An 11,092-nucleotide genomic window follows, 5' to 3' on the forward strand; every position below is an offset into this window, starting at 1 on the left:
GTAAACTCCCTAGAGTAGCAAAGTAAACATACAGTAAATAAGCAGTATGGGCCGGTGACGCGGTGACGAATGGTATGGGCTCGAGCATCCGGTACATCTGACGTTAGTAGCCTATCATCAAGACAAAATAATAAATTCCCAACACCAAGTGCGGCCCACAGTAAGTGCCCGACCCAATGGGCCAGGGCCTCTTTCAGGAGACCTCTCATCCTTCACCTGGCAAATTTTAACCGGCAGAAGCATCCGAAAACGCACTCCCCACCAAATCTCGCACACGCCGTCACTGACGACTGGACCCAGTTTCCCTCGAAGAGCAACCGGGCCCACCTGTCAGTGACAGGTGCCACGCTCCCCATCGGAAAATCCCTCGCACGCAGATCGCCTCCGGCGAGGAGAACGAGTTGCCCACTTCCACCTCCTTCCCCCGTCCTCTGAACCCGTCGCCCTCGCCACGCCACCCCCACCCCCACCCCCACCCCGTGGACCGCCTCCCGAGACGCCCTTCGGGCCGCGCCGCGCCGCGCCGCCCACCGGAGCGAGCGCGCGTCGAACCCCGGCCCGCGGAGGTCAACGTCAGGCGGCCTCCCCGCGATGTCACGCGGCGGCGGCGGCGGGTGCTGCCCGTCGATGGATCTGATGCGGTCGGAGGCGATGCAGCTGGTGCAGGTCATCATCCCTGCGGAGTCCGCGCACCTCGCTGTCTCCTACCTCGGCGACCTCGGCCTCCTCCAGTTCAAAGACGTACGCCCGCCCGCCCGCTCGCTTGCTTCGATTTCGATCCATTTTTCTTTTGCGCCTCCCCGTCCTACCTTCTGTTTCGATCGAGTTGGGGATTTTGTTAGGGGGTCTGCAGGCGTGGTGTTCCTCCGCTCTATCGCCGCTCCCGTGTGGATCTGGCGAGGATCCTCTAGGGTTTTGGCGCTCCGGTACCGTGATCGGCTGATCATGATGAGTAGGAGTGCAATTAATCTCGGTGATTGATAATTCGAGTCGAGGAGGTGAATGGATGGGTGTATGGATGCTATTTGTGAAACATGGTCGCAATTGGTAGTGTGTTACATGAGGTGATCTTAAGTGGTAGATTATCATGTGCGAATGCGATGCTGTTGCTAATTATAGGATGACTTTTGATGAGCTAAAAATAGCAGGTAGGATGCTACAAACTATAGTTTGTTGAAATGGTTAAAACAGTTTTGTGACAGTTACTGCTGAAAGGACACCAATAGTTTAACTTCTATTACGGTCTCGAAATTTCAGACCGCTGTAAAGCTTATTAACTGATCTTTTATATTGTTTTCTCCTAATTGATTAAATGTTTTGCATGAAGCAAGATCCGTACAATGGCATGATGTTATGGATGAATATAAATGTTCTTTCCAAAAGATCAATGAGAATTTCAATAGTTGCCTAATGTATGTCCTAAACTCCTAATGATGAATTCTAAAACACATTTGACATGTGAGCTAATGATTTGAGATAAGTTTTCTAGAAATCTTTTGACAGCTGTAGGATGCTACCCTATCATGAGAATAAGGAATCTAAGGCAAACTTAGCTTACCGTTGCTAGCAATAATAACTGAAACCAGTGGAATCTGCTATTAGGTCATTCGATGCTTTTCTAGTTCGGGTATATGTTGGTTTAGTCTAGATTGGCCTGACATTTGTCTATTTCAGCTTAATTCCGACAAGAGCCCATTCCAACGGACTTATGCTTCCCAGGTACTATATCTTCTATTTTAGTTTTATCTTCTTCTGATGTCATGCTTTGTTGTATGATCTTGTATCTAGCTGGTTATCAATAAAAACAATTGTTTGAATCCTCAAAAATGAACTAAATGAACTTTTACAATTGTTTGAAAATATCATGGTTTTGACATTGACATGGTCTAAGTGCAACTTTGACCCCTATTTTTCATTATAACATTTATAGAACTCAATAAAACTGCATTATTATGAAAGCACTTCTTAAGACAAATGTACACATGGATTTTGGTAAATCCAACCAAAATGAGTTTGAAATATGCTCAGAGTTTGAAAACTATGGTTGGATGCCCAGAGTTTGGAAACTGCATGTCAAAAGGCCATGTTTTGAATGGAGTACACTTCTGTCAGAGTACTAATGTTGGAAAGAGTAACTATTGAGAAAAGACTAAGTCTCCCACTATTTTGCTATTAATTTGTCCTGTCAATTCCATGTTTGGAACGAACTGTAAGGTTTGGCCCCTGAATATATTCCACTATTTTCAATCAATTATGCACACGGGGAATAGGTGCACTTGAGGCATCCTATTGTTTTACTGGTCTAATGCTGTTTGACGAACTAACTCTTTGACTTGATGTTGTGTTGCTAATCATAAATTGTTTTACCAAAGCACACTGGACTATGAATATTTGCCATCTTACCGTTCTGTTTATACTTTACACCCTGTGAAGATCAAGCGATGTGGTGAAATGGCTCGCAAGCTGCGGTTTTTTAGGGAACAAATGTCAAAAGCTGCCATATCAACCTCTTCTACACAATTTTCTGGAACCTTGGAAATTGATGATTTAGAGGTATTTAGCAAAAGAAACGCAACATTATCTGTGCAAATGCCTACAAAGAATTTTGTTCTAACACTATAAATTAAATAGGTTAAACTTGGAGAATTAGAAGTTGAGCTGACTGAAGTTAATGCAAACAATGAAAAGTTACAGAGGACATACAATGAGCTGATGGAGTACAATGTTGTTCTACAGAAGGTATGGTTCTACCTAATAACATCATGGTTAGTTGACCTTTGAAACCCTGGAAGTTTTTGCACATGGTTTCAATGTTTTTGGTTCTCATTTCTAAATCTCTAAATCTATTCTTCTAATAACTCCCTCAACACTGAGAGGTAAGTCCCAAATTGCTTTTCTGACTTGCTGCTAAAGGCAGTTGGGCACTTTGCCATGTGTGGTCAAGACTTTTTCTCTTAATTGCATGTTTCCAAGCCAGCCATATTGTCGATGGCTTGTTTGCCTCACTGAGTTTCCAGGCGGTCCTTGCCCATTTTCTCTTCCTTGTGCTTGACCTTTCACATAAGTATGTATCTTGTGCTTTTTTACTACACTGGATATTATCTCAGTTATGATATATCAAACTCGATCGTCCTTTTGTGCTGCATTTTTGTGCTTGTTCATGTTGAAGGATATTTTTCAACATTCCTATAAGCTGCTCCTTATCTTTTATTGCACAATATATATAGTTAGAAAATACTTCAATTTAATTCATCCTCCTACCAGAGTATGCTCAAGTAAATTATATGATTCTTGGACCACTTGGTTCTCATTTTATACTGCCTCATATTGTTGAAAGGGCATATTATGGAATACTACACTTTGTTTTTGACTTTTGGTATTTGCTTTTAGGCTGGTGAATTTTTCTCTTCAGCTCAACGAAGTGCAACAGAACAACAGAGGGAAATGTCAGCAGATCAGTCTGGTGATTCTTCTCTGGAGAGTCCTTTATTGCAGCAGGCATGAACTATAATTCAAGAAAGCAATATCTTGGATTTCTTTCACTGATATCCTGGAGAGTTATGATGTTATTTTTCCTTATTTCAGGAAATGGTGACAGATCCATCAAAACAAGTGAAACTTGGTTCCCTCAGTGGTCTTGTGCCAAAGGAAAAGGCTATGGCCTTTGAACGTATACTTTTCCGTGCTACTAGGGGTAACATGTTTCTTAGACAAGAACCTGTTGATGAAACTGTCACTGATCCACTATCTGGAGAAAAGGTTACTATTTTGGATATCCTTTCACAGGAAATTTATCGAGTACTTCTAATTTTTTATTGCTTTCTGAAGTTCTAGCTGTTCTTTCTCTGGTTTGACTACTTGTACTATATTGGCAGGTCATTAAAAATGCATTTGTTATATTCTACTCTGGGGAGAGAGCAAAATCCAAGATTGTGAAAATCTGTGATGCTTTTGGTGCCAACCGTTACCCGTTTCCAGAAGATCTAGGCAAACAACTCCAGACTATTCAGGAGGTATGGCAGGCCATGCTTATTGTCTTCATTCTGTCCTAGTTGGAGTTGTTCTATGAGTTGTTAATCTCTTCATTTCTCCAAAATGCAAGCTGTTTTTATTCTCACCTGAATAACAGCTGGTTGTTTTCTGTAGCTTGAAACTTGAAAGAATTTTGTGCTAGATGGTTCCTGAATTTGGAATTTCTTTCTGTTTTAATACTTCATGTTGGATGAGATAGTTGATCTTATTTTTTTAGTACTCATTATTACTAAAATAGTTTCTTTGTTCCTCCAGCTGTGCGTTTTCAAAAACAATGTTTAATGTTACTAAATTATACAATTTAAGTTGCAGATATTTTGTTTGATCTGAAATATTTGCAATGCTGTAGGTATCTGGAAAAATATCAGAGCTAAAGGCCACTATTGAACTAGGTTTAGCTCACCGTGACAGCATACTTAAAAGTATTTCCTCAGAGTTTGAGCATTGGAACACCCTGGTAAGCTTGTTATTAGGGATGCTTTCTGTAAATTCCATACCCTACAAATTGTTAACCTACACTATCTGAATAACTTCATTTTAGTAGCTTTTCTTTGCTTGATTTTAAGTTCTATTGTGATTTTTGTTCAAATTTTGCAGGTAAAGAAAGAAAAAGCTATTTACCACACGTTAAACATGTTGAGTCTTGACGTGACAAAGAAATGCTTGGTTGCTGAGGGATGGAGTCCTGTGTTTGCAACAAGTCAGGTAACAAGATGCAGTCCCATCCTTCTGCACTTCGTTTTGTCTCTAGGAGCTTTTCTAGTTTACTGTCTGTATTTCCAGCTTTCATTTTCTTTACTTATTTCAGATCCAAGATGCACTTCAGCGTGCCACTGTTGATAGCAAATCTCAAGTTGGTTCAATTTTTCAAGTTCTCAACACACAAGAATCTCCTCCAACATTTTTCCAGACCAATAAATTTACTTCTGCTTTCCAGGAGATTGTGGATGCCTATGGGTAAGCTGAAGAAGTATAATGCTGAGAAATCCGCACTTGTCTAATCCATGATTTGTATGCTTTATTTTAATTTTTATCTTCCTTTCTTTCTTAGAAACATATTTTAGCTTCTCATGATACATTTCTTGATTGGTTAGAGGGCTTACTATTGCTGATCATATCAGGGGTGTACTTCTCAGACTTAAACCAATCCTACTATGTTATATTTCATATTTGTTCATATTAAACATTTTGAAATGAATGTAGTTAACTTTTACCTATTTTGCTTGTCTTTTTGCAACTTATGCTTTGTTTTTCCAAAATGTTTCATTGATCATGCATGATGTTTCCCTATTAGCTTATATGCTACGTGCAATATGCAAGTATATATGGATACAAGATAATTGTAAACATGTGTTTTGAGTTGTGTCTTTAGGTTACGAAATCTTTTTGTCTAGTCTATGACAATGCAAATTATGCTAAAAATGTAAATTATTCCAATGTAGTATTATTAACTTCAAAGATATTTGCATAGCATTTCATTAAGCAAGAGAAAAAACGGTGCTAGGTAGAAGGATTAGATAAACCCCACCACCCACCACCAAAGAGATACAACAGACACCAGGAACCAAAACTAACAGGAGCCAACCCACACATCCTCTTCTACGGTGCTAGTGCTATAGCCATAGCAAAAAGCTCAGGAAATCTTGATGCTCCCACCAAACACCAAAGAGTGACCTCATTTTCCACTTCTTGGAGGACAACTTTGGCACTTGGGTTAACTCTGTTGAAAACACAATCATTTCTATTACCTCTCCCGGTTCCTCATTGACCAAAATCCAGGTAGACTACATAGATAGGATTAGGAAAAGGAGATTAAACCACCGCCAATCAAAAGCATAACTGTTGCAGCACCTGTAAGAGAAAAGGCCAAGAAACTGAATTGAAGGCCTTTGAAATGTCTAATTTCAGAAAGACATGATACTCTTTTTTTGCATGAAGATACTTGGCCATTTGCTGCAGTAAAAAATTGCCGCCTCCAAGTATGGTTTCAGTGAACCAACGTGCCTTCATCAAAGGAACTTATTCAGGGCTTATTTGCTGCTACTAATAAAAGAAAATCAATTAGTCATACTTGTCACATACTACTTCCCTTATAACTCTTCTTCCATTGGGATCATAATTTTGTTGACTCATCATTCAAATTTCTGCCTTATCAACTTTCAATGGTAAGATAGGGGCCTACCATAGTGGTGACTGTTGATGGAGAATTAGAGCAAGCTGTATCGAAATGCCCTTTTACACTAGCCCAAAATCGGTGTTGTTTAGTCGTTAAGAAGTGAATGCATACAATTTTTCATAGAGGTATAATTGGCCAAATCCAAAAAAACATTGTTTTGTTTCTTGATAGGAGGGATTATATGACAGCATTTAGGACTCAAATCATGTATTCTTTCATTTTCTGTGTACTAATATTATATTAAACATTGGCTGCAGGATTGCCAAGTATCAAGAAGCAAATCCTGGTGTCTTTACCATTGTGACATTTCCCTTCTTATTTGCTGTCATGTTTGGAGATTGGGGCCATGGTATTTGTTTACTACTTGCAACACTGTACCTCATAATCAGAGAGAAGAAGCTAGCTTCACAGGTTTTCTTGACACCCTTCATTAAAAAATAATTACTGTGGATGTCAGTGTTACTTTACCAGTTCGTTTGAGGGAGAGTGGGTGTTAGTTATTGGCTCGGAAACGTAGTAATAGATTAGTACATGATTAATTAATTATTAATTATAAAAAATTGTAAAATAGATTAATATAATTTTTTAAAGCAACTTTCCTATAAATTTTTTTTTAAAAAATACACCGTTTAGCAGGAAGCGTGCGTGCAGAAAACAAGGAATTCTGGGGTTAGTAAAGGGGTGGCATATGCAGCCATATATAATTAATTAAGCCTAAAGATTAAGTACTAGCATTGACATTCCATTGTCCATTGTTTTTCACAAAATTGTGGATGCATACTTTTCCTCGAACCTAGTTTCTCTCATAACTTTGCTTTTGTCTTTTCAGAAACTTGATGATATAATGGATATGATGTTTGGTGGTCGCTATGTGATTTTGATGATGTCACTCTTCTCAATTTACACTGGATTGATATACAATGAATTTTTCTCAGTCCCATTTGAACTCTTTGGTAAATCCGCTTATGCGTGCCGTGATCCTTCTTGTGGGTAAGGAACTTTTAATCTGCTAATCTGCAATCCTGGTTTGATGTTTTTTTAAAACTTAATGTTCTGCCATTGTTTTATAGAGATGCTACCACGGAAGGATTAATTAAGGTGAGGCCAGCATATCCATTTGGCGTCGATCCTGTATGGCATGGTAGCCGCAGTGAGCTGCCTTTCCTTAATTCATTGAAGATGAAACTGTCTATTCTTCTTGGAGTTGCACAAATGAACCTTGGAATTTTGATGAGTTACTTTAACGCAAAATTTTTCAGAAATGCCCTTAATGTCTGGTAAGTCAAAATCTCCTCAGGAATATTCCATTAATGACTTGTAATGACAATAAATTATGAATGATATATGATCTCCTTCACTATTCTATTATTTTACTTAAATAATACATCATGATTATTCAGTTGTTGTACAACTATGTAACAGGTACCAGTTTATTCCTCAGCTCATATTCTTGAACAGCTTATTTGGTTACCTTTCACTCCTCATCATTATTAAATGGTGCACGGGCTCAAAAGCTGACCTTTACCATGTAATGATATACATGTTCCTGAGTCCAACCGACGATCTTGGGGAGAACGAGCTATTTCCTGGGCAGAAACTAGTGCAGGTTTGGCCTTCCTGCTATGTGTTCATTCTGTGTTGTATGTGTATATTGTATTCCTAACATTTTCTTATTTTCTTATAGCTTGTTCTGCTTCTGCTTGCTCTGGTTTCTGTGCCTTGGATGCTGATTCCCAAGCCATTATTCTTGAAGAGGCAACATGAGCAGGTATGTGTTTGCTTGTCTTGATTGCTGTTTAACTGACCCCCCACCAAAGTTTATGTATACCTCCATCCTTAATATATGTTTTTGGCTCTGTCAGAGGCACCAAGGCCAACAGTACACCATGCTTCAGGCCACAGATGAATCAGTAACAGAGCTGGAAGAAAACCATGAAGACTCGCATCACCATGAGGAGTTTGAGTTCAGTGAAGTCTTTGTTCACCAGCTGATCCACACAATTGAGTTTGTGCTCGGTGCAGTCTCAAATACCGCCTCATACCTTCGTCTTTGGGCTCTCAGGTACTTCTGAACTTATGTGATTAATACATCCTATGCCATCTCCTTAATATCACTTGGAAGAAACTGACAATTGAGTAATATTATTGTTCATGCAGTCTTGCACACTCAGAGTTGTCCAGTGTCTTCTACGAGAAAGTTCTTGTTCTCTCATGGGGGTAGGCTGTTTTCTTTCTCTCACACACGTGACTTGTGCGTATGCACACTGCTAACTTGCTTTTTCTTCAGGTACAATAATATTTTCATCCTCATCATTGGAGCAGTCATCTTTCTCTTTGCCACTATCGGTGTCTTGCTTGTGATGGAGACCCTAAGTGCATTCTTGCATGCTCTGAGGCTCCACTGGGTAGAATTCCAGAATAAGTTTTATGAGGGTGACGGATACAAGTTTGCACCGTTTGCTTTCGCATCAATCATCGAGGAGGAAGATTGAGTCTGAATTGTTGTATGTAATGTAGAATGTAAAATCGTAAGTCCTTCCCTGGAATAATCATTGTTTATCACCATTGGTGAAGATTCAGAAAACCCCAGTTCGTTGTGTTGGAGCAGGGGACGCCAAATCATTCTTTTTGCCTACACTATTAGCCATGCTAGGTTATTCTGTATATTATGATCTGTTATTACTTTGAGCATTTACAAGAGCGGCTGGGACGAAGTTGCAAATAAGTTAGTGCATAGCATAACTGCTTTTTACATGGTGCTATGTCAATAAATTTATGTACTCATGGATGTGGCACGAGTGATGTGTATTTTGAATTACACTTCTGGAAATAAATAAGTTTCATTCTTCGTGCTTACTAGTTACTATTCATTGCAGTAGTTTATCATCTATTGACGGCGAAGCTGAAGGTCTAGAACGTTGTTTTTATTCGCTGCTGATGTACCTTATGTGGTACAACGAAGGGAAATCCTTTACCGATCCCATTATCCGGCTCCTCTATGAGCACAAGCCAAACACCACCTAGATCAATCATTACCTTAGGCTCCTAGAATATGTGCTGCAGCCGAACAACTTATAGTAGTATTTCTAACGTAGTGGGCCTCATTGACAGAAGAAGGAAATCAGAAATCCATGGACTCACCCCATTACCTCCGCCCTGTAGGAACTATCAGATCATCCTAAGGCCATGTTCGGGGTAAGGTAACTTACGAAACACGAAAAACAAACATAATAATAGATTAGTACATGATTAATTAATTATTAAAAAAATAAAAAATAGATTAATATGATTTTTTAAAATAATTTTCATATAGAACATTTTTGCAAAAAATATACCGTTTAGTAGTTCGGGAAGCATATGTGTGGAAAACAAGACGATTAAGTTAGGATGCGTTTGGTTCATGGACGAAATGGGTTAGGTTAGCTTCATCCCTGAATTATAGGATGGATTGGTTCTATTTTTCTGTTTGGTTGGATAGATAGGTTGGACCCTGTTTTTTTTTGGTGGAAGGGATGAGATGAGATGGGTTGGACCTGTTTTTTATTTGGTTGAAAGGATGAGATGGGATAAAAGTTACCTCTCATATCCAAAATAAAATATTAAATACTAGGATTAATATATGAATAACCTAAAGTAATTGAATGTATATTTATACCAGTAATATATTTTAAATAAATTTAATAAATAAAATGAACATCCCTCTGTGTGTCGTGGTCGTCCTGGGACGGATCCGTCCCACCGTTTTGGTGGGATGGATTGGACCTGGATCTAGGAGAAATATTTCTCTCCTGGGTCCAACCCATCCCACCCATCTACTAACCAAACAGGGTCAGGGATGGGTTGGCTCTATCCCAACCCATCCTGTTTCTGGAACCAAACACATCCTTAACTTAGCCATGCCGACCGAACGCGGCGTCGAGGGGTCACCGGGTCACAGATCGCCATAGATACTAGCCCTTTAAGAACTCAATTTCTGTCCAGCTTGTAGAGTAATTTTATTTCTAGATAAGGTATTTATTTAGTAATTTGTTCAACAAAACTTTAGCTTGTCCTATCCGTCTGAATTTCGTATTTACAGATGTGGGAAAAAGTATAAAATTCTCCGTAATATACCAGGGAATGGTCTAAACAAAATTTCGAAAGATTTTGGAAAGTTAATTAAATCAAACCGACAAAGTGATATAAGTTTAATGGATAAACTTACATGCTCACATTTTCTCTACTACTTATGCTTATAAACCAAAATTTAAATTTTCAGCCTTAAATTTGGAGTTCATTTTAAGATTCTTTTGTTGTAATTTATTCTTTTGCTTTTAGATCACTATGAACACATATAAAACTTTTATTAACAATTTATTCTTTGTTGTAATTATGCAGTTTGACCTTTTCCCCTTACAAAGCCAAATGATCACCCCCTAAAAATAAAATTTCTCTAACTATCCTGAAGAGAGTAGTAAATTATAACCAATTGCTTGTACATTCCTTTCTTTTCATAATGTTGTTGCGATCTTAAATCCACCCTTAAGAATAACTAAAAATTTCCAATCCAAAACCAAGTCAAGAAATTTTAATGTAAGCATGTAGATGAATTTATTAAAAATAAAAAGAAATTGGATAATTAACACAGTAGACGGATGATATATATGTATACATATATGTACTAATAGTTAAACTTAGAATTACTTATATTAAATAAATCTGGCATGCTGAAATGCAAACCTAAGTCAACTCATTGGTATTGTCATATAGTTGAAATGCAAACCTAAGTCAACTCATTTGTATTTTCATATAAAATATATCTGAAAAACATTACGTTGAAATGCAAACCTAAGTCAACTCATTTATATTTTCATATAAAATAAATCAGAAAACATTACATTGAAA

At 38.3% G+C, this 11,092-nt stretch overlaps 1 protein-coding gene across 1 annotated transcript; it reads left to right on the forward strand.

The window, feature by feature from the left end:
- Nucleotides 1–482: 482 nt before the first annotated feature.
- LOC102704917 (V-type proton ATPase subunit a3-like) lies at nt 483–9,064 on the forward strand. The gene is made up of 18 exons (XM_006661600.2): nt 483–741; nt 1,675–1,719; nt 2,434–2,553; nt 2,632–2,739; nt 3,391–3,498; nt 3,586–3,759; nt 3,876–4,013; nt 4,382–4,489; nt 4,630–4,737; nt 4,841–4,989; nt 6,466–6,619; nt 7,038–7,198; nt 7,279–7,485; nt 7,631–7,814; nt 7,893–7,976; nt 8,071–8,270; nt 8,366–8,425; nt 8,496–9,064. Exons 1-18 carry the CDS (start codon nt 592–594, stop codon nt 8,698–8,700), a joined length of 2,463 nt encoding a protein of 820 aa, XP_006661663.2. The 5' UTR covers nt 483–591; the 3' UTR covers nt 8,701–9,064.
- Nucleotides 9,065–11,092: the final 2,028 nt, after the last annotated feature.

Source organism: Oryza brachyantha, chromosome 10, assembly GCF_000231095.2.
Source record: "Oryza brachyantha chromosome 10, ObraRS2, whole genome shotgun sequence".
Taxonomy (NCBI): Eukaryota; Viridiplantae; Streptophyta; class Magnoliopsida; order Poales; family Poaceae; genus Oryza; species Oryza brachyantha.